Below are 23,115 nucleotides of genomic sequence, written 5' to 3'. Positions count from 1 at the left end.
ACCCATTTATTTGCCTTGAGTTCCTAGACAGTGCCCACATTTCTTGGCCCATGCCTCCTTCCTCTATCTTCAAAGCCAGCAACCTTGCATCTCTCTGTGTCTTTCTCCCTCCAGTTGTCTCTACTACTTTTAAGGACCCTTGAGATTCCATTAGACCCACCCAGAGAATCCAGGATAATCTCCCTGTTTTAAGGTTGATTGGCACGCTTAATTCTCCTTTGCCACAGTTCTGGGGATAAGGACCTGGTTCTTAAAATGCCATTATTCTGCCTTCCACAGATGTCCTGAGGAAACCTTTAGTATTCTTAGTTAAAAAAAAGAAAAAAATTATAACTTAACCTAGACCTTAAATGCTCCATAAGAAACAAAAAAATGTGTCACACACACACACAAATATGGGCCATTAGAAAAAAACTTTACCTGTGTTGCTGCCACTAATTTAAATATAAAAATTGCTTGATTACTTCCAGAAATAAGACCCAAGCTTGAGATCACCTAGTACTACCTTCTGCAGAATCCCTCAGGCCCCCAAAGTGATTAAAGAGCCGTGAGGTCCCTGCACCCTCACTGTCATGTCCTTGGGAGCCTGGTGCAGAAAGGGTCAGACCTTAGAGAAGTCTTTTTGCTTCTCTTCTTTATGTGAAGCGCTTTAAGTAGTAAGAGTTGTATTGTGATTCCTGTAGAATATGTATCATCTTCAAAATGCAAAGGAAGCAATGGGCACCTCTGTAACATTTTTAAACCTTGAACCACTTTCACTGAGTCTTCAGCATTTCTCTCCAGTTTTCTTTGTTTTCTTGGTTCTCCGTGGAGGTGCCTGATGGTGGCCTGGGGGGTTAATTATCCGGCACCCGGTAATTACCAGTAGTCCCCTCCCCAGTGGGTCATGTCAGCTTTCTGCCAAACCCCCAACCACTCCCCAGGACCACCCTGCTGGACTTGCTTGACACCCCCAGGGCCTCCCAGGAGACACTCTGGAGCCACTGCCTGGGGCCCCGTAACACACCACGTGATTTTTGCCCTCTCACCCTGGTTTTCCTTTCTTCTGCTCTTCATTTCATCTTTTTCTAGTTCCCTGTGTCTTCTCACTCTTCCCGGCTGCAGTCTCAGCCCTAGCTTCCTGCCTCCCCCATCTCCCTCAGCCCTTTTCCAGCTCTAGTGTTCTCTGCCACCTGCTCGGAAACAGACAAACAACGCAAACAGGCGCCCGTGTTTCCAGAATTGTTGGCAAAAGTCTTTCATGTGGTTTTAGGATGTTTCTTAAGTTAGATTCACCTCTGCATTTGAACACTTTTGAAACCAGGGGCCTCATCACAGGTGCTAGTGGTGGGATTATCTCAGTTTGCAAAATGTCACTTGTCTAAGACTTCACTGGTTTGTGTTTTAAAATATAGTCCACTGTTTATATTTTACAAGATGACTAGTTCACACTACAGTTGGCCATTTTGTGGTGTTTTAGAAGTTTTGGAAATTTTGAAAAACTTGGGGCTCCTTTTTTGCCAAGACGTTCATGGTCTTTTATACCTGGGATCAGAGAGCTCGTTTCTTGCCATCATTCACCCTTTATATTAATCAGTTTTCTTTAGCTGTTTCATTCAGTATAAGCTGAATAGAAAATGTAGAGTAACTGCAAAGAGGCTATTAAAATACATGGCATTTATGTTTATCCATAGACTAGACTTTCTCAGTGCTTTTCAGTCAAACCCTATCAAGTGAGGTCAGGGGCATGTACCATTTTTGAAAGATAATTGTCAATATTACTCATTTAGCACTAGCATTAAGATTCCTTATTTGGCAAAACAGTTAAAAGGGACTTATCAATAGCTGTAAATTTTAAGAAAGCATGTGGCAATTCTGTGAACTGGTGAGAATTCTTAAATCTGGAATTCTATTAAACCTAATAAAACTAGTCTTCCACTGACCCCAAGATGACTGCCCCATTACAGCATCTCAGACATTTGTCCTAGGCTACAGAGCTTAAAGAAAATCACCTGCACGTCTCTTTTCATAGGACATATGGTGTCGAACTAAAAAAAAAACCCCATATTTTCTTCTGAATGTAACTTTGAGGTACTCATTGTTCATAAGTTAGGATCTGTGTTGAGAACTGCTTGATTTAAAACTTGATTTGAGTGTTAGCATTTTGTTCTTTCCACCTAGACATAGCATGATACAAATGTGCATTTATCAGGAGAAATAGGAAAACATTAGTCCTATCCAGTAATCCAGTTATAATCTCCAAAATTATTAAATATTGAGATGACCTGAAATAAACTTCAGGTTGCCTTTCTGTAGACAATGGTAGACACCGTTTATAAAATAATCCCTCTTAACATGACCTTTGTTGAATCCAGGGAACTTTTTGTTGAATCCAGCAGTTTATTTAACTTTGCCTATTTCGCAGTGTAGTTTGGGTACTAAGATGAGTGGCGTGGCCTCACATCAGTTGTTACAGAGTTTGGATATCAAGAGAGGACTAACTCATCTAGAATAACAGGACAAACAGGCTACTCACCTCGCCCTCACCCAGCCCTGCCCTTGTGTGCAGAAGAAATACTCCCTGGGTGATAACTGAAAATGCCATGTTTATTCTTAAATAAGTTTTCTAGCGACCATGAGCTTTCTCTTGGTGAGCCTTTATTTTTCTGAATCAGCAGTGCTCTCCCCATCATGGGACAAGACCCCAGAGACCCTGCCCCCTCCCCCATGAGTTGGAGGGCAAAGTCTCTACACCAAATTTTTCCCTGGGGCCCATGGAGCTGTGGACACCATGGGAGTGTGTGCACAATTTGGGGGGTGGACTATATGAAGATAGCCCAGAACTCTTGGTAGATTTAAGAATTCTGTGACCTGTAAAAGGTTAAGAGTCTGTGTTGCTGAAGTTTTAGGTCCTGTTCAAGATAGTTTTTGAAGGAAGACCTTCAGAAAGCCAAATCTAAACTGGAGGCCCTTGAGATTGGATGGTGTGGAGTAAATCGAATGCCACCCCAAAGTCTGGGGTGGTGGGCTGTCAGGGGAGGGAACCCCCATTCCTTTGCCTCCTTCACTTAGTCATTTCAACACTTTCACCCCACGGTTGCCCTTGGCTAGGCCTCCTGTCAGGTGCTGTAGCATGGGTTGCACAGAGGTGACTCAGCCGGCATTGCGGAGTCCCAGGTAGAAATGCACGCAGGACTGTGTCCCCTGGGTTGGAAGGAGGTGTCCTTGGATGCCAGCCCTCCCACCTCCACCTCACAGCGCCTCTTCCTCTCTGGTCGTTGCAGGACCTGCAGCGAGACATCGAGCAGCACAGCGCAGGGGTGGAGTCTGTGTTTAACATCTGTGACGTCCTCCTGCACGACTCGGATGCCTGCGCCAACGAGACCGAGTGCGACTCCATCCAGCAGACCACCAGGAGCCTGGACAGGCGCTGGAGGAACATCTGCGCCATGTCCATGGAGCGGCGGATGAAGTAAGGGCCGAGCTGCCCCCGGGTGATTGGAGTGTGGCTCGCCAACTCCATGTTCCCGTCTGACCTGTGTAACAGTGACCGTGTTCTGTGAGCTTCACTGAGGGATGTGCTGAGTGCTGGCGGGGAAGGCTCAGTAGGTGTGGCCAGTCCTTATTAAAGAAATCATTCAAGAAAAGCATGATCAGGGTCATGTCTCTCCCTGGCTCTGCTGTATCCTGGGTGTAACCGCGGGTTACACTGTACTGAGGTGTCCCAGCTCTGGTGGAAGACGCCTGTCTCCTGTTGGGTGACCTCTGTGAAGCTGGAGTTCTGAGAGGCCTGGTGTTCCCAGAAGGAGGGCGTCCTGACCACGAAGTGATGTCTCTGGTTATTTCCTGGAAGGGGTAGCAAGATCACCCCCAGCCTACCCCCCAGACATTTAGTGCCAATGCATGGGGCCAGGGCTGGAAGTGGGACCGGTCAAGGGAGAAGCTGTCCAAAAGGTCTGATTGGAATGGGCAGCTTGCATTGAGTTCTTTCCTTCTGTTAGAATTGAAGAGACATGGAGGCTGTGGCAGAAGTTTCTAGATGATTACTCCCGCTTTGAGGACTGGCTGAAGGCCGCCGAGAGGACAGCGGCCTGTCCGAATTCCTCCGAGGTGTTGTACACAGTTGCCAAGGAGGAGCTGAAGAGGTTTGAGGTAAAGACCCAACCCCCCCGCCCCACCGCCCCTTCCAGCCAGTGCTCCTGAGAACTGGGCACTCGGAGGGCTCGGGGATGGCTACAGGGTCTTCCCATGAGTGGCAGGCTTCCCCAGCCCTAGTCAGGGCCGCCCAGTCTCCAGTCTGCATCGACTGCTTCAGCAGCTTTGCAGGGCATTACTGGTTTATGCCAGCCACCCGGCCATGACCTCGAAAGGCTGTTCTCTGATAGCATCAAAAGAATGGGTGAAGGTAGCGGCTCGTGCCTTTCATCTGGGGATGGACCCTTGAGGCAGGTGGCCTGGGGCCTGGAAGGGGTGTCCTGGCGCCCTGAGCTGTGGCACTGACGCCCCCCGCCCCGTGCCGCAGGCCTTCCAGCGGCAGATCCACGAGAGGCTGACGCAGCTGGAGCTCATCAACAAGCAGTACCGGCGGCTGGCCCGCGAGAACCGCACCGACACGGCCAGCAAACTGAAGCAGATGGTGCACGAGGGCAACCAGCGCTGGGACAACCTCCAGAAGCGGGTCACGGCCATCCTGCGGAGACTCAGAGTAACCCCCTCTACGTCACCGGGTCATTTGTAGATGCTGGGGGGTGTGGGAGGCTGGTACTTGATATCAGGCTTGTAACAAAAGCAGCGGGTAGAAGGTGTCTCTTGAGGCCTAAGCTGTCTTAACATTCTTCCCGTAGAGCCTTCCCCTTTGTCTAAGCCCAAAGCTGCCATGAAAGCTGCCAAAAAGCATTTTTTTTTAAAAAAAGAATTTATTTGCCTCAGAATAGGCTTGAACCTGTTTACGGGATTTGTGTTACAAACACATTGCTTTTTTCAGCTTCTGTCACTCCGAGGGTGACACCCACACTCTGCCCAGGGTCTGGGTCACCATCATCCCTGGGTCTGGTGAAGGTGCCTCTTAATCTAGGAAGGGCCCACTTTGCCCATCTGCCCATGTGCCCCGTTGGCTCTTGTACTATGAGGGGATGGACAGAACCCCCTCTGTATTGGGGGTTGGGGACAGTGATTGTTCTCCCAATTTTAGGGCAACTGACAAACCTCAAATGTTGGGTTTGATTCTGGGATATAAACAGTCACCTTAGAGTGCTGTAACTCATAAGACATCATATGTCAGCCCTTTGTGAGTCCAGGTGTAAACTGACAGGACCAGTGTGGGTGGTGGCTGCGGGAAGTAATTTTAATCCTTGATTCTATTCTCAAGGCAGAGTGCTGTTAAAGCCAATCTAAGAAAAGGCAAATCTGGGTGTGTGTGTGTGTGTGTTTTTTTTTTTAACCTTCTCAGGGAGAAGAAATTGGCTAGCTTTTCCGACACCCCCTTGCATTAATTTCTTTATCTCCTGCTAATTTGACTGTGACCAGCCAAAACCTTCACTTGGCACAGTGTTTGTCTGAGAATCAGCTGCCTGTCTATGAGGTGGTAACCTGAGAGGCCTCCTGAATCGGAGGTGATAAATCTGGGTTTTCTTTCTTTGAGGAAATATACTCAGAATTATATCAGTGAAGGCAGATGGGGCACTAGTCCAGGTTCAACCCCGAGATGGGTACTTTTCCATCTTGAAGCTACTAAATCCTTGGCAAGCAAAAGTTCCTGTAGAAAGCTAACAGGTGGAAACAGGCAAATGCCTGGCCTGGACTCTAAGGGGGTTCTCAAAGGACAGGCTAGGAAAATCACTGACGTAAACTAGAGAATTACAGAATTTCCAATGCTGAAAGAACCTTAGAGATCATGGTCACCATTCCCACATCTCATTTACCAGCAGACACTGAGACTCAGAGAAGTTAGGGGGCTTATTGGTATCATAGCCAGGACCAGACCCCGGGCTCCTGACCCCACAGTGGTCCCCCTGCATGCTGAATGGACCTCTGGGGGTACCGCAGGCTCCCCTTGCCCTGTGCTGAAAGTGACCTTGCTGTCTGCCTGAACTCCTGTTCTGCCATCAACACAAATGTGACTCTCTCCCCCTGTCGCAGCATTTCACCAACCAGAGGGAGGAATTCGAGGGCACGAGGGAGAGCATCCTCGTGTGGCTCACGGAGATGGACCTGCAGCTGACCAACGTGGAGCACTTCTCGGAGAGCGATGCTGACGACAAGATGCGCCAGCTGAACGTAAGGCCTGCTTCCCTGGCTCCTCCCCACAGACTGCACCCTGGCAGAGGAGAGCTGGCCAAGTACAACTCCACCTGACACCCTGAGAGCAGATTCCAGCGTGTCAGAGCAGCCAGACCGCATCCACCTGTGTCCTGCCAGGTTATCACGAGCAAGGATACTGTTCCTTACAGTCCAGGGGTCGTTGGAACGAGGCCCTTCATTCTCTTTGTCATTTATAATCGGCCAAGGGGAGAACACTCTTGAGGTTCCAAAGAGAACTTCATTCATAAGATGCTGTTTTCCAGCACTCAAGTCTGAGTGTGACCTATGGGCTATAGCAGGAGGAAACTCTCCCTCAAGAGTGTGGGACGGACTGGGAGATGGGATTGACATACACATACTGTTGATACTATGTATAAAATACATAACTAATGAGATCCTACCGTCTAGCACGGGGAACTCGACTCAGTGCCCTGTGGTGACCTAAACGGGAAGGAAACCCAAAAACGGGGATATGTGTATATGCATAACTGGTTCACTTTGCTGTGCAGTGGAAACTAACACAACATTGTAAAGCAACTGTACTCCAATAAAAATATAAATAAATAAGTTAATAAAAAAGAAACAGTAGGACCAGGAACAGCTACTTCTCACACCCAAAAGCAGTAAATGTCCATTTGTGCCAGACCTTTAGAATAATTTTAATTGGAAAAGTCAGTACCCAAAAGGGGGAGGAAAGAAATGTGTATGATCATTTTAAATTCTTTACTCATTATAGTCACTTAGTTCAAAATTGGTGGAGCTAGAGTTTGAAATCCTTTCTTCTTCATCCTCTAAATAGGGTTTCCAGCAGGAAATTACGTTAAATACCAACAAGATTGATCAGCTCATCGTTTTTGGGGAGCAGCTCATTCAGAAGAGCGAGCCCCTGGACGCCGTGCTGATTGAGGACGAGCTGGAGGAGCTGCACCGCTACTGCCAGGAAGTGTTTGGCAGGGTCTCCCGGTTCCACCGGAGGCTCACCTCCCATGCGCCGGTAAGGGGACCGCCCCTCCCACACGGGGCTGCTGGGCCACCCAAAGTTGATATTTGACTCCACTTTTTTTAGTACTTATTTATTTGGCTACACTGGGTCTCAGATGGGCACACAGGCTGTTTAGTTGCAGCATGTGGGACCTAGTTTCCTGACCCCAGGGATCGAGCCCCGGGCACCCTGCAGTGAGAGCCTGGAGTCTTAGCCACTGGACCGCCATGGAAGTTCCTTGACTCCACTTTTAAACTTACCATGTTATGGTTAACAATAGTTTATGTTTTTTAAAAAAGAAACTGTGTTTTTGTTTTGTTTTATTAAAGTGTAGCTGCTATACAATATTATATGTCACAGGTGTATGGTATAGTGATCCCCAGTGTTTAAAAGTTATACACCATTTATAGTTGTTATAAAATATTGGCTGTGTTCCCGTGTTATACAGTGTATCCTTGTAGCTTGTTTTTACCTAATGGTTTGTACCTCTTACTCCCCCTACCCCGATGTTGCCTGTCTGCACTACCCTCTCCTCACTAGTAACCTCAGTACTCTGTCTGCAAGTCTGCTTTAAGAAGCTGAGTTGAAAAATGTTCTTTCCATTCTTACTAATATAGAGCCATACTTACTGAGGAGCTGCTATTTCCCAGTGGAACGTTTGGCCCTCCTGCAAGTTCTTGCTCCTCTTACCTGTTTCCTATGGGTTCCTCAGCACAGGGCTTCTCTGGCCTGTGTCAGTACCCCCAGAATATGATAACTGTTCTGGTTTTGCTTCTGGCAGTAACTTGGTGATGTATCGGCCTTTTCCTGTATCTTAATATTTGTGCCTTTCTAGTGCTTTATTCGGAGAAGGCAGTGGCAACCCACTCCAGTACTCTTGCCTGGAAAATCCCATGGACGGAGGAGGCTGGTAAGCTGCAGTCCATGGGGTCGCTAAGAGTCGGACACGACTGAGCGACTTCACTTTCACTTTTCACTTTCATGCATTGGAGAAGGAAATGGCAACCCACTCCGGTGTTCTTGCCTGGAGAATCCCAGGGACGGCGGAGCCTGGTGGGCTGCAGTCTTATAGGGTCGCACAGAGTCGGCCACGACTGAAGCGACTTAGCAGCAGCAGCAGTGCTTTATTCTCACCTTTGAAGCACCAAAAGCACCAGCTTTCCTAAAAAGTTGTGATGTTTCCCTGGAGAGAGGCCCCTTTGGGACGTTCAAGTGGAGTCAAGGCCATTATTTACAGTTCACTGCCTCTGCCTGAGGTTTCACTGGTGACCACTGGCCAACACGATTGGCTACCTTTTTTATCTTTATGTCTCCAATTGGCCAACTTGAAACATAACTTCTTTAAAAATTATCCTCAATTCCTTCATTTTATAATCATATAGAGTCATTTTTCTTAAAGTAATTATAACATAGGGGAATAAAATTCTGTATTTGGAACAGTAAGACTGGGGGATAAGAAGAAAGAGCCTGGTCCTTGACGTTGTGAATTTCCTTTTAGAACATGCTAATAGCCTTTAAAATTGTTTTTTAGTTTTCTGATTCTTAGATGAACCTACCATTAACCATCAATGAAACTTTGTCCTCCATTTCCTTATCTTCTATATTAAAGATATTTAACTTAGATGATCAAGTTTCCGATTTTCCAAGGAAAGAAGGTAGAGTTTTGGAAAATATGGATTCTGGGTCCCACACTCGATACTCTAAATTGGAATAACCACAGACAGGGCCTGGGGATCTGATTCTTTTCAAAGTCTCTTCAGAAACACTGGTGGTGGCCATCCTCAGGAGCTGCTAGTTGGGCAGACTTAGCTGCTAACACTCCTCATCACGGCAACAGGCTATGATTTGGTTAATTCTGAAAACTGGACATTCCCTGTTTTAGGGCTTGGAAGATGAAAAGGAGGCCTCTGAGAACGAGACAGACGTGGAAGACCCCAGAGAGATCCAAGACGACTCTTGGCGTAAAAGGGGAGCAAGTGAGGAGCCCTCATCCCCGCAGTCCCTTTGTCAACTGGTGCCCCCAGCACTGGGGCCCGAGCGCTCTGGCTGTGAGACCCCGGTCAGCGTGGACTCCATCCCACTGGAGTGGGACCACACAGGCGATGTGGGGGGCTCCTCCTCTCACGAGGAAGACGAGGAGGGCCCGTACTACAGTGCCCTGTCAGGTATGGACCCAGGCGGCTAAGTTCTTGGCACCCGAGCCACACGCCCAGCTCTTCTTGGTAGTCAGAGTGCGGCATGTGGCTGACCAGACATCCTGTGGCTTCCTGTGTCTGTCCGGCCCGCCTTTGACCTACCTGAGAGCTGGCTCGTTCCTATTGCTGATGGAATGAAAAGGAAAAATAAAATCCACGCTGGGATGTGAAGGCTGATGATGGCTCTGGATGTAGGAGCCTCATCAGTGGGCTTCTCAGTTGAGTTCTGCAGAGTTATCAGGGATGGTCTCTATCCTTTCTCTGCGGCTCCTCTCCCCCACCACTACTTTGGATGGTCAGGAGTTGGCTGAAAAAAAAATCCTGTTTTTTAAAATCTTTTTTTAATAAAACAGATGAAGGATAGTAACTTTTCTCCTCCCAGGTGACAATGTTTCTACTGTTTTAATACTTGGACGTTCATCTACAGCGCCTGCAGTGAGGAAAATGACATTGTTCTTTTTCAGATATAGAAATCCTTGAAAATCCTGAGGCATATCTTAAAATGACCACAAAAACTTTGAAAGCGTCTTCTGGTAGGCCCCTGCCCGTGCATGTGTCTCAACATGGCAGCGTCCTGTGGCACGCACGCATCCTAAACCTCGCTCCCGTGTCCTGTCTGCCCTCTGCCTTCTGTGGACACCATGCGCCCTGGCCCTGGCGTCATGGTGTATTCCCACTGCTGTGCTCACACGTAGCTTCAGGCTCCATGCGAAACCCTCCAGACCAGAGCAGTCTCCACACCATCCTCCTCCCCCCTCAGGCCTGTGCGGAAGGGAGCTCTTCACAGCGCCTTTTAAAATTTTTCTCTCCACCTAACTCAAGTCCTTTGGCACGGGCCAAGCTTTCTTCAGGGTGGCTTGGTTTGGAACTACTACCTTGCTTACGGTGATTTCCTGGGAAGAGGGTGGGGAGTGGGGGGTGAGGGTACCGCTGCTTTTGCCACAGGAGAAGACACCTTCGTCTCCCTGACTTTCAGCTCTGCTCTTCCTTCCCTGCCCCATCCCCACCTGCAGTGGTTGGCTAGCGCCACGGGCGCCCCTGGGGTCCTTGAATTTACCTTGATGTTCATTCTTCCTCACACTCCTGAGAGATCTTCAGTTCTCTTGGCCCCCAGACCCAGCCTTGCTGCCAGCGCCCCTGCCACTAGGGCCCCCGGCTCCCAAAGGCCATTCATCTCACAGCAGATCATGTTTGTTGTGCTCCATCGTGAACCCACCTAGTGAAGGCCCAGTGTCGCTCAGTTGCATGAGTCTCATTTCATCCCCTTCTGGGACATACTGACATTTTGCAAACATGCATGCTTTGCAAGGAAAGCTGCAGAACTCATACTATAACCTGATGCCATGTTACCCATGACCTTTTTTGTGTAACTAAATATGAATCCTATGGTTGGAGAGAATGGACCGTCACTTGCCATTTTTTTGTTTCAGGCAAATCCATTTCTGAAGGCCCCTCGTGGCATGTTCCTGACAGCCCTTCCTGTCCTAAGCGTCGCTACAAACAAATGGGAGGTGACAGGAATGTTCAACCCATCCCCTCTGATTCCAGCACCCCTTATAAACCAGCCTATGTAAGTCTGACCCCACTGAGAGTATAACCCATGTCCATGAGTTACAGTTAAAACTTTTAAAGAGAGAGAGATTTTGGTGTATACTGCGTGTGCTCACCTGCCAGGCATATTTGGGGTTGGTTTTCCCATGGTGACATACTTCATGAGGACTCTGGCATAACCAACTAGACTTAGAGATGGGTGTCTGACCAAACACCATCTTTGAGTGCTGACATACGATGATCATGGTTATTACTGTTGAGTCAGAGTCAGTGCCAACAGCAGAGAAGCAAAGTGGTAGCCTTCCTGAGCTGTTCCTGAGCTCCCAAACCTTTGATATATTCACCTTGACTATGGTAGGTCAGCTGGTAAAGAATCCACCTGCAATGCAGGAGACTCCGGTTCAATTCCTGGGTTCGGAAGATCCCCTGGAGAAAGGGATAGGCTACCCACTCCAGTATTCTTGGGCTTCCCTGGTGGCTCAGTTGATAAAGAATCCACCTGCAATGCAGGAGACCTGGGTTCAATCCCAGGGTTGGGAAGATCCCCTGAAGAGGGCACAGCAACCCACTCTAGTATTCTTGCCTTGACAGAGGAACCTGGCGGGCTGCAGTCCATGGGGTCACAAAGAGTTGAACACGACTGAGTGATTAAGCACAACACATGCCTTCTAGTCAAAAAATTGACTTCCTGTTCAGAAAGATGCCAGTGTGCAGTCGTAGACAGAGGATGAGCTGGTTGGATGGCATCATCGACTCAGTGGACATAAGTTTGAGCAAACTCTGGGAGATAGTGAAGGACAGGGAAGCCTGGAGTGCTGCAGTCCATGGGGTCACCAAGAGTCAGACACAACTGAGGGACTGAACAACAAATAGGAGACCTAGGTTTGATTCCCAGCCCTATGAGGAAATTGCTCTAGGGCTGTAAACACTTAAAACTTACCTCTATAAGCCTTCCTTACCTGAAGATAAACCTCCCTTCCATAAAGTCAGAAAAGGAAAACAAATATCATGTAATACCGCATATATGTGGAATCTAGAAAAATGGTATAGATGATCTTATTTTCAAAGAAAAAATAGAAACACAGACATAAGAGAACACACAGATGGACACCAAGGGGGAAAGAGGGGATGGGATGAATTGGGAGGTTGAGGTTGACATATACACACTCCATGTATGTGTGTTAGTCGCTTAGTCGTGTCCGACTCTTTGCAGCCCCAGGGACTGTAGCCCACCAGGTTCTTCTGTCCATGGGATTCTCCAGGCAAGAATACTGAAGTGGGTAGCCATTTCCAATCTCCAGGGGATCTTCCCAACCCAGGGATCCAACCCGGGTCTCCTGCATTGCAGGCAGATTCTTTACCATCTGAGCTACCAGGGAGGCCACCATGTATAAAATAGATAAATAATGAGCACCGACTGTATAGCACAAGAAATTCTACTCAGTACTCTGTGGTGATCTAAATGGGAAGGAAATCCAAAAAAGAGGGGATGTATGTATACATATAGCTGATTCACTTTTCTATGTAGCAGAAATTGACTGAACATTGTAAGGATCTATACTCCAATAAAAATTCATTTAAAAACAAAAATCTACCTTACATAATTGTTGCTAGGATTAATGTGTATGAAAATATAAATAAGGTCACCAGCATTATTATCACTGCTGTATACGATTTGTTGTTCTGCCGGTGACTGTCCCTTCTGAGTTACATGTTCCTCAGGCAACATAAGTCCTGGCCACACTCTGGTTATGCAGCTGTCAGGGGCCAGCCAAGCCTAGGATTTAATGTTGGCCCCAGATCATTCTCAGTATTGAGAATTAGTGACCAGCAAGTCGAAATTAAAACGTCTCATACATTTTTAGTGTCATCTCTTAGAGAACCCAAAAGTGATGTGAGCATCACTAGATTCATCCTCAAAGGCCCCTCTGCATGTAGGAGTGAATGTTGCTAGACGGTGGAGAGGATTCTACCTAAACATGGTCAGACCCTAGTCCTTTGATAATGGGTTGTCTGTACCCAACTCAGAAACTCTTCAGCAAGCAGTTATCATTTTAACTCTGTCCCTTCGTGGTGCACAGTAAGACCCGACAGCCCCAGGGAGAGACCCCAGCACCTCACTTTTTGCTTTACATCCAGGGCATGTGGTGTGGCCTCTCCAGGTGACTATGCTTGTGTTCTTACCTGGCCACTTTCAAAAGCTCAACCTTTTTGGATGTGTCTGCAGTCACAAATCTGAGGGGTTTTTGGCTTTTTTTAATTTTTCTTCCACACAAATAGACCATATGGACACAGTCCAAAAAACATGACTTTTCTAAAAAATATACATTTAATTTTGGGAAGGCCTGAGGTAACAACCCAATCAGCTCTGTGATAACAGAAGAGTCGGTATGTGCACTGAAAGGTAAAGGTTTGTCACGAAGGACCCTACTGGGCAGATTTGTGCGTTGTTTCTAATTCCTGGTGATGATAATGCAAATCAGTTCTACAGAGTGACTGGGAGGGATAATGAAAATTTTCTAAAAATCTGTGCAAATGTTAAAGTGCTAACACAGTACAGTCTGGTAGGCTCAACAATTGTTTGGTCTTTTTGCACAGTTCAATAGGGGAGCATTAGGAAGCCTCACATTAAATCAGGCCATTCTGTTCCCAACATTGACCTCTCACCTGCTTCCCCCTCCCTGGGCCTTTGATGAGACTTTATTTTTGCCATCAGTTCTGCTCCTTACAAATGCTACCCATACACTTAAGTGCCCCTGTATTACCAGCAAGTTACCCTTTGAAGGAAAGGGCTCCCATATCTTCATTTCTTACCTGTTAATGAACCAAGACAGTCTTCAGACAGCCTTTAAAATTTATAGATGGTAATGTAAAAATTGTCTCATTCTAGGTAAAACTGCTGTTGTCTCCAGGGACTGAAGGTGTCAAGGAAGATCCAGGGGTTCTGACTGGCAGTGCACAGCAGGAAGACGAAGACCTGGCCGCCCTCACTGGGCAGCAGCCAGGTACAGTTAGATCAGGCAGTTGATCAGAGGCAGAGACTATGTCTTGGGTTGGTTAGACATTTACTCTAAGTCTCTGCTCAACAGAACTTTAACTAGGAACTGACCAATTACCTGATTCACCAAACTTCTGAACTTGACCTAGAGCTGCCAATGTTATTTTAGATCCAGCTGACTTTTATTTATGAACAAATTCCTAGGCTATTCACTTTACTTTCGCATCTATTCTTTAAATATTGACAAAATGAGCCTCATATGATGAAGGGCCTGTTTGCACCTGCATGACTTTGCTTGTGTGTAAAGATCAGACATGAAGATGATAATCAAAGAGTGTGTCAGGTGTCTCCTTTTACCATAAAAGTAATGACTCACCAGACAATAAGTCAAGTTCATAGCATTGACCTGATCATTCATGGACAGGACAGAGCATCTTAAATACAGCATGAACTGGAGTGTTGAACATGGGACCACAGTGCATCTTGGCAACATGTTGGGCCTCCTAGCCACTCCACACCTTGTTCCAGGCCCTGTGAGAGTGTGCTGGCACAGGCCTTGAGTCAGAGCTGGGGAAACATGCTGTTTCACACTCGGGGGAAGTGCTAACCCCCAAACCCTGGGCCTCCTGCAAGGAGCATCGCCTCCAGGTTTTATCACCGTGACCCTGAATTAGTTGGAAGCAGAGAAATCTGTTTGCATTATTGCTTCTTTTTATTGGTGGCTTTTTTATTCCAGGTGCCTTTGACAGATGGGAACTGATCCAAGCACAAGAACTTCACAATAAGCTCAGAAAAAAACAAAACCTGCAGAAGCTGAACTCTGATATCAGCAACATCACCCCTTGGCTGGAAAAAACTGGAGCAGAGCTGGAGACGTTAAAGCTGGCAGAACCTCCCTCTGATATGCAAGAAATGGAACTCCAAGTGAAGAAGCTGAAGGTGAGTGAGAGTGTAGGGGGGAAGAGGGCTTCAGAACGCACGTGCAAACTACTGGCTCTGTGTACAAGCATGTCAGATCTGCTAGCTGCATCGGAGGCGGCGTGCACGCAGCGTGTGCTCTGTAGTCTCTCCTGCTTCACTTCTGTAACCAGCAAGGAGACAGGTGAAGTTTGTATTTTAATTCAGAGGAGCATCTCCAAATCCCAGAGCAGAGCAAAGCCAAAGCCCAGATGCCAGAGCATCCCCAGAGCCCAGAGCAGTGCTGGGGAGGTGCAGCTCTGATCTGACTGCAGAGGGACCCCTATACTCTTATGGAGGCACCAGTGGCCGTGGGCAGGCAGCTTAGAAATACCCTTCCAAACTATGTGCAGGCAGCACTGGGGTGGTGTTGAGGGTGGGGAGGAGGGCGGCTTACCCACTGACAAATTCTGTAGCCTGATCTGTAACTCAGCTCAGGAGTTACAGTGGAGTTATCACCCACACAGTCAGCCCTGGCCCTACCAGAACTGGCCCTAGGAGAAGGGTGGTTTGAGCGCTGCACTTTGGGTTTGCTCTGCACATGAGCCTGGTCCCCTAAGAGGACCCAGGATAGGAGTTTTGGGGTATCCAGGCAGTCTTCACATTTGTACTATTGTTTTACTGTGTGCCTTGATATATCAGGGGTTACCATTCATCCTAAGAAATAACACCTCTGTGATACTTAAGAGGCAAATGCTAGATAGCTTCATGTGCTTTACTTGGAAGACTTTTTTAATCTGATCCAGAAATGTTATTAAGCCAAATAGAGGTCAGGAGGTCCATTCATGCCTCCGGTATAGCTGGTCCACCAGGAGACAGGCCGCCGCCCTGGGCCTGGTCAGCTGGCCGGCCAAGTTGTGACCTTGTAGGGCAACTCCCTCACCTGATGCCTCTCAGCCAGTCACAGGCCACGCTTCTCTGGTATCCGGGGCCACAGCTCCGAGGGCTGTCTGGAAGATCTGTTCCCCACAGAGGTTCAAAATGAACCCCACGTCACTGTTTTCAGAGTGCCTGACCCAGCCTTTTCCCTCTGCGGTAGGAGATACTGAAAGCCTTTGACAGCTATAAGGCCTTGGTGGTCTCCGTCAACGTGAACAGCAAAGAATTTCTGCAGAGCGAGAGCGCCGAGTCCAAAGAACTCCAAGATAGAGTTGGCCAGCTGACCCTGCGCTGGAACACGGCCCTGGGCACGGTGGAGAGCTGGAGAGAGGGTTTGCGGCGATCGCTCATGCAGTGCCAGGTACGCCGACTCAGCACCCAGCCAGTGCCCAAGGCCTAGTCCGGGGCACAGCCAGGCCCACGTGGGCGGGAGAAGAGATATTTTTATCATCATCAGGCTGCTCTGGCGCAGCCAAATATGGCTTGTGCTTAAGAAGCATGTGCTTTACTGTTTGTCTCCCAAGAGGCCCACCTGCTGTCTTCTCAGATACCTGATGTTCACCCTGTGTTTCCCACTCTGCCATCCAGGCCCATCCGTAGTATATGGGTTCCAGCAAGCGTTTCAGTAGGCTGGAAATGTCACACCAGCACTGCACCATGTCTGTCCTTTTGCCAAGAAGGCTGGATAGCAGAGTGATTAAGAGATCTGGCCCTGGAAGAAGAGAGCAGCTTAACCCAGCTCTAGCTTTAGTAGCTGTGTGACTGTGGGGAAAAGCACTGAACCTACTAGACCTCAGTTTTCTCATCTGAAAAATGGGGATAATTCCAGTGCCTACCTCCCAGGGTATTTTCTACAACTACACATGTTTAGTAACCTTGGCCCAGCACCTGACACACAGTACATGGCCAGCCCGGGTTAGCTCTGACCCCATCTTAGAGAACAGGAGCCCACCAGCGAGCCCAGCTGCAGCCCTGTCCCTGGGCCACGGTCTGTTCAGTTGAGGGTCTCCCTCGATCACTGAATCAGCACATTCTTTGGGTAATTTGTGTGGGGCGTCCTGACACCCACCTTTCAGCTGACACCTTGCACTTGGCAGAGTTCAGCATGCCTCCTGGGACGTTCCAACTGCTTTCCTGTCCTGCTTTCCCTCCTGTGGGGGGGGCCCTGGCCTCTAGTTTAAATCTGGCCCTTTTAGTCACTGAATAAAACCCAGAAGAGCAGGTGATGTTGATGGATTATCAACAGCAAGCTGCTTCCCGGCACACCTGCCTTCACAGTCAGAAAGGGCAGTGCTCTGATGTCTGTTCTTTTTAAGGACTTTCACCAGCTGAGTCAAAGTCTGCTGCTGTGGTTAGCAAGTGCTGAGAGCCGGCGGGAGAAAGCTCATGTCACTGACCCGGAGGCAGACCCCCAGGTTCTCCTGGCGTGTCAGGAAGAACTCATGGTAAGTTTTCTCCTAAGGGACCCTGCGCTACCACTGGCCTATGTACCGAGTGGCCTCACCTGGCAATTCTGGAAACAATGTCCACTGGTGTTCTGCCCTCGTGTTCCAGGTTGGCATCCCTCTGCTGTTCCGAAGCAGGACGAGTGCGAGGATGAAGAACCATGGTTCAGAGCAGAAAGTCTAAACCACTCAAGAACTAGGGCTGTAGGCATTTAGCAATATCCTGAGGCCATTTGAAGTCTTTTTCCCTTGTGAACAGAGCTCATTTGGGAAGAAATACGGTGTTCAGTTGCCCTGCAGCCCTGATGAGCTATATGAATTTTCTATATCCGCATACACAGTCTTTCTCCTGGAGGGGGGGTGGGGTGGGTAGTTGTGTTTGTGTATATTTCACCAACAAGTGAAGATGAGACCCATATATTCTCACTTGCACTCAGGGTGACATTTTTATCCATGTATTTGTATGTGGTTTAATATTTTAAATTTAATCGCAATGCTGGTCATTGTTTAAAAAATATTTTTTGTATTAAAATCTTTGTAAAGCCTCAGTCTCCAGAGCAGTAAACTTCTAATTACTTTAAGTAGACAGATATTGTCTAGCGGCTACCACTTTAGGCATCAAGCAAGACAATACAAGCAGATTTACTCAATTCCTCTCTAACCTAGTATGCATAAGCTGCGCTCTCTCAATTTATCCACTTTAGATTTTCTCTCTACTTCCTGCCATTACTGGATGAGGGCCTAGTCTTCCCAAACCACCCTCTCACTCATTTCCTCTAATTTCTCCAATATCACCTCTCCAGAATGACAAAGAATTTGTCAAAGAAAAAATAGGGATGGAGTGTGACCAACCTGCTATCTAGATGATGCCAGGCTTGGGGACCAGCAAAGAGAAGGGGGTGGTTCTGGATGAGCACCAGCCACCATCCATCCCGGAACTTTCCCAGCACTGAGAAAGCTTCTTCTGGCCACACTCACTTCCCTTTTGATAAGCAACTGTTTTACACACTTTTTTTATTTCTAGCAACTGGAAAAGGAACTAGTAGAACGTCAACCTCAAGTAAACTCCTTACAAGAGATTTCCAGCACCCTGCTTATCAAGGGGCATGGAGAAGACTACATTGAGGCTGAAGAGAAGGTCCATGTTATTGAAAAGAAACTCAAACAGTTACTTGAGCAAGTGTCCCAAGACTTAGTGTCCTTGCAGCAAAGCCAGGTGAGTCCCCTTGTAGCTCTTAAATATAAAATTGTCCTGTTAGATGCAAACGGAAAAGCTATGTTACGGCCCTGCTTGGGGAGGAAGGAGCCCTGCCCCGTCTGCGGTGTGGCCTGAACAAGTTATCAAAGCTCTTTAAAGTCGTTTTGTCATCTATGAGGAGGAGGTGACAGCAGTAGCCATCAGTGTGGCTGGGGGCGTGTGGCAAACAAGCCAAGTCCCTCCGTCATTTCCGCCTTCATGTCCTCACTTTTCTCATGTGACAGTTCCTGGTCCTCTCACTGTCCTGGTCACTCTCTTCTGACCACGCTCTGATTTGCCTACTATCTTCTCTAAACTGTGATTCAGCTCAGAACAAGTGACTCACCAGATGTAGGGCAGCCCCTCCCCTCCATCCCAGAGTACACACCTCTCCTCCCGTGCAGCCCAGATTATGTGGCCACGCTATTACATCACGTGTCCAGCTGTCTGTCCCTGCTCATGTGGGCTGCATGTGACTGGCCTCACCTTGTTTACAGTCCCTCTAGCCTGAGGAAGGCCATTTTAGAAGCAGGGAGTGAGCGCACTAGAAGAGCTCCTCCTTCTAGAAAGATCAGAGTGGGGGACGAGTAAGTGGTACAGTGAAGAAACTGTGGGAAGCAGGTTCTGTTCTCTTGAGACTTTTCAGAGCCTTCCGTTTCCCTGAACTCTTGTGTGGATTTCAGAACCCAGACTCACCTCTGCCCAGTGTGGACGAGGTAGACCACAGAGGGCCTCTAGCAGCGTCTGCGCCAGCTCCTCAAGCCCAGGTGAGAGCCCCTTCCCGCCGAGGGAACCACACTAGTCACTGTTGAAAGTTACTGAGATGACAGGGACTTGGACCTCCAAGCCCCCTTCCAGGATTTCACGATAGTGCAGATTTATCCTTCAGTCTGATCAGTGGAGTGGCTTACTTCAAAGATTTGGGGGAAAAAACTTTTAAAGACCTGACTGAAAGGCTGTCCTGCGCTCAGAACTCTTCCCTGGGATTGTGGAAGTTGGGAGCCCTCTGGGCACTGCTGAAGGGGCTTCTTGATCTCTCCATCAGCAACAGCGCAACAGACAGGAAAAGTGATACTCTTGCTAGTTTAACCCAGTATTTTCTTACCTCAGAGTGTAATCTCGAACGTATCACTCTAATCTCAAAAGCTTGGCAGGAAGACAACCTAAGAAACATGTATAACTTAAGAAAGAATGTTTTATCATTCACAGAGCTAAATTATCTTCAGTTTGCTAACTGGATTATTTTTATATAGCAGTTTGAAGCAGAGAAAGCTACAAAAGAGAAGAACAAAACGGCCAGCAGGTAACAGCGTCACAGTAACAGCAGTGGGTTCCTGCCCTAAACTCTCCCCCAGCGGGCTTGCCAATGCCTCTCTCAAGGTCTTTGTAAAAACTGCTTTTCTACCATTTAGAAGGGGTAGAGCTAGGCTTCTCTTCCGTGCCGGGTCCTAGTTTCGGAACTTGGAATCCTTTAGTTGCAGCATGCTGGCTCTAGTTCCCTGACCAGGGATCAAACCCAGGCCCCCTGCACTGGGAACACGGAGTCAGCCACTGGACCAGCAGGAAGTCCCTGCTGGCCCCATTCTAACCTCAGTCCTCATGTTGGTCTTTACACAAGCAGGGGCTCAGGTGACGGGAGGTCTCCGGAAACTCCCAGTCAGCTCTCACCTCTCCCTTCCTCTGTTGCCAGGGTGCCCAGTCCCGCTGCCCCCGAGAGCGCCAAGCCCCAGCGCTCCTTCCTTTCTCGGGTGATCCGGGCGGCACTGCCCCTCCAGCTGCTGCTGCTGCTGCTGCTGCTCCTGGCCTGCCTGCTGCCCTCCTCCGAAGAGGACTACAGCTGCACTCAGGCTAACAACTTTGCCAGGTCCTTCTACCCCATGCTGCGGTACACCAACGGGCCACCCCCGACATAGAGGCTCAGCCTGGCCCGCAGCACCACGCCGCCAGCCTGTCGACTTGGTGTCCAACCTGTGAGTGACTCTGAGCACTGGTCCAAGGGCCACCAGCTGCGGACACCTCCCTCTGGGCTTGACTTGGGAGAGCTCTCTCAGGACCCTGGGCAGCAGTCACTCTGAGCAGTTTGGCAAAGCTCAGTTGATTGGATTCAGGATCTTTGGAAACAGCAGTTTCCTGAAGAGCCAAGCACTTTGTGAATTCTGATTTGTCAAACCACATTATTAAAACGTAGTGAATATGGTCAGTGAACAGTAGTATTCATCATATAGTATATATGTTATAGAAACAAGCAGATTCCACCTTGGAAATGGTTCAGAAACTCACACACCCTTGGCTGATTGATTGAAACAATCATATTTAAGATGTTTGTTTAGAATTAATTTTACTTCAATCAGCAGCAATCTTGAGCTACAGGTTATAAAACCAAAATGATCTGTTCAGTACTTAGGTCTGCTCTTTATACTGCTTTAAATTTTTAAAGAAATTATATTGCATGGATGTGGTTATTTGTGCATATTTTTTAACAATGCAGAATCTGTATGAATAATGTAAACTTTGATTTTTTTAAAACAGATTTTAGCTTGAGCTTTTTTGACTAATGTACAGTAAATGCCAAACCACGGACTTGATAGGGACATTTTTGTAAGTTAATTTTATAAGACTTTTTCACACTTAAAAGTCATGCTTCAGGTTTTAATTGTTTGACCATGGGGGACTGATGCAGAAACTTGAAGCTGTTTGTGGTATGTACAACTCAGATGTTTCTCATTAAAACAAAAAAGCCATACCTTTGTCATACTGGATTATATTTACAAAGCCATTAAATATCATGCATAATCCTCCATAGAACAAAAAATATTTGAGGGGTTTTATTGGTTTTACTAATTTTGAGCTAAGATTTATATTCTACTGTTTTGTAGGGGTCATGAGGGCAGCACAGGGTGGATGTGAAAGGATCATTTCATTCAGATTTTTTATCCCCAGCTCCCTCCAGAGCCAACTAACACATAGTGTTTAATGAATGTTAACAGACAAAGCCATCTGCCTTTCCTACAATCCCAGCACCACTATTTATTTCCCACCCAAACAAAGAGTGTAATGATAAGTTACTGATCCAAATAGAACAGAATAGAGAGCCCAGAAATAAACCCACACACTTACGATCAATTGATCTTCCACCAAGGAGGCAACAATATACAGTGGGAGAAAGACAGTTTCTTCAGCAAGTGGTGCTGGGAAAGTTGGACATCTGCACGTAAATTGGTGGAGTTAGGACACACCACGCACAAAAATAAACTCAAAATGGCTTAAAGACTTAAGACATGATACCATAAAACTCCTAGAAGAGATCATAGGTAAAACATTCTCTGACATAAAGGGCACCAGTGTTTTCTTAGGTCAGTCTCCCAAGGCAATAGAAATAAAAATAAATGGAATCTAATCAAACTTAACCAGCTTTGGCATAGCAAAGGAAGTCATTTGGCAAGAAGACAACCTACAGAATGAGAGAAAGTATTTGTAAACGATGCGACCAACAAGGGCTTCATTTCCAAAATATACAAACAGCTCGTACAACTCAACAACAACAAAAACCAATCCAAAAATGGACAGAAGACCCAGACAATTTTTCAAAGAAGAAATACAGATGGCCAATAGGCATGGGGAAAGATGCTCAACATTACTAGAGAAAAGCAAATCAAAACTACAATGAGGTACCACCTCACACAGACAGCCATCATCAAAAAGTCTACTGTGCACCCCTATGTTCACTACAGCACCATTCACAATAGCCAGCAACATGGAAGCAACCTAAGTGTCCATCAACAGAGGAATGGGTAAAGAAGGTGTGGTTTATGTGTACATACACACACACACATATATATATATATACACAGTGGAATATTGCTCAGCCATAAAAAAGAACTAATGCCTTCTGCAGCAATATGGATGGACCTAGAGATTCTCAAACTGAGTGAAGGAAGTCAGAGAAAGACAAATATCATAATATGGCTTATATGTGGAATCTAAAAAAGCTACAAATGAACTTATCTACAAAAACAAAATAGTTACAGATTAGAAAATAAGCTTATGGTTACTGAGGGGTAAGGGTGGAAAATGGATAAATTGGAAGATTGGTATTGACACATACACACTGTTATATATAAAACAGATAATAAGGACCTACTGTATAGCACAGGGAACTCTGTGACATATGAGAAAAGAATCTAAAAGAGAGTGGATATATGTATAACAGATTCACTTTGTTAAACACCTAAAACTAACAACACTGTAAATCAATTATGCCTCAGTAAAATAATCAACAAATGCTGGAGAGGATGTGGAAAAAAGGGAACCTCCTACACTGTTGGTGAGGATGTAAATTGGTGTAACCACTGTGGAAAATAGTATGAAGTCTCCTTAGGAGGGCTAAAAATAGAGTTGTCAGCCACCTGGGCATATATCCAGACAACTATAATTCATAAAGATAAATGCACCCTTGTGTTCACAGGAGCCCTATTCACAGTAGCCAAAACATCAAAACAACCTAAATGTCCATCAACAGATGCATGGATAAAGATGTGTTACATATATGCAATATCACTCAGCTGTGAAAAAGAACAAAATAACACCAGCTG

At 47.0% G+C, this 23,115-nt stretch overlaps 1 protein-coding gene across 4 annotated transcripts in view; it reads left to right on the top strand.

The window, feature by feature from the left end:
- Positions 1-21,266, top strand: part of SYNE2 (spectrin repeat containing nuclear envelope protein 2) — a 320,326-nt gene extending 299,060 nt beyond the window's left edge. For 2 of the 4 annotated variants that reach the window (XM_061156908.1, XM_061156911.1), the window contains 17 exons: positions 3,264-3,451; positions 3,981-4,131; positions 4,502-4,684; positions 6,118-6,255; positions 7,079-7,273; positions 8,097-8,171; positions 9,144-9,426; positions 9,921-9,989; positions 10,887-11,026; positions 13,898-14,012; positions 14,742-14,944; positions 16,002-16,202; positions 17,158-17,286; positions 18,311-18,502; positions 19,207-19,290; positions 19,777-19,826; positions 20,214-21,266. In XM_061156908.1, coding sequence (XP_061012891.1) covers positions 3,264-3,451; positions 3,981-4,131; positions 4,502-4,684; positions 6,118-6,255; positions 7,079-7,273; positions 8,097-8,171; positions 9,144-9,426; positions 9,921-9,989; positions 10,887-11,026; positions 13,898-14,012; positions 14,742-14,944; positions 16,002-16,202; positions 17,158-17,286; positions 18,311-18,502; positions 19,207-19,290; positions 19,777-19,826; positions 20,214-20,436 — 2,619 coding nt within the window. In that variant the 3' untranslated portion in view covers positions 20,437-21,266. The remainder of the gene's footprint in view (positions 1-3,263; positions 3,452-3,980; positions 4,132-4,501; positions 4,685-6,117; positions 6,256-7,078; positions 7,274-8,096; positions 8,172-9,143; positions 9,427-9,920; positions 9,990-10,886; positions 11,027-13,897; positions 14,013-14,741; positions 14,945-16,001; positions 16,203-17,157; positions 17,287-18,310; positions 18,503-19,206; positions 19,291-19,776; positions 19,827-20,213) is intronic. The other 2 variants (XM_061156909.1, XM_061156910.1) reach the window with 2 other exon arrangements.
- Positions 21,267-23,115: the final 1,849 nt, after the last annotated feature.

The sequence above is a fragment of the Dama dama genome, chromosome 12 (genome assembly GCF_033118175.1).
Source record: "Dama dama isolate Ldn47 chromosome 12, ASM3311817v1, whole genome shotgun sequence".
Taxonomy (NCBI): Eukaryota; Metazoa; Chordata; class Mammalia; order Artiodactyla; family Cervidae; genus Dama; species Dama dama.
This window is presented reverse-complemented; position numbering and strand designations above follow the sequence as displayed.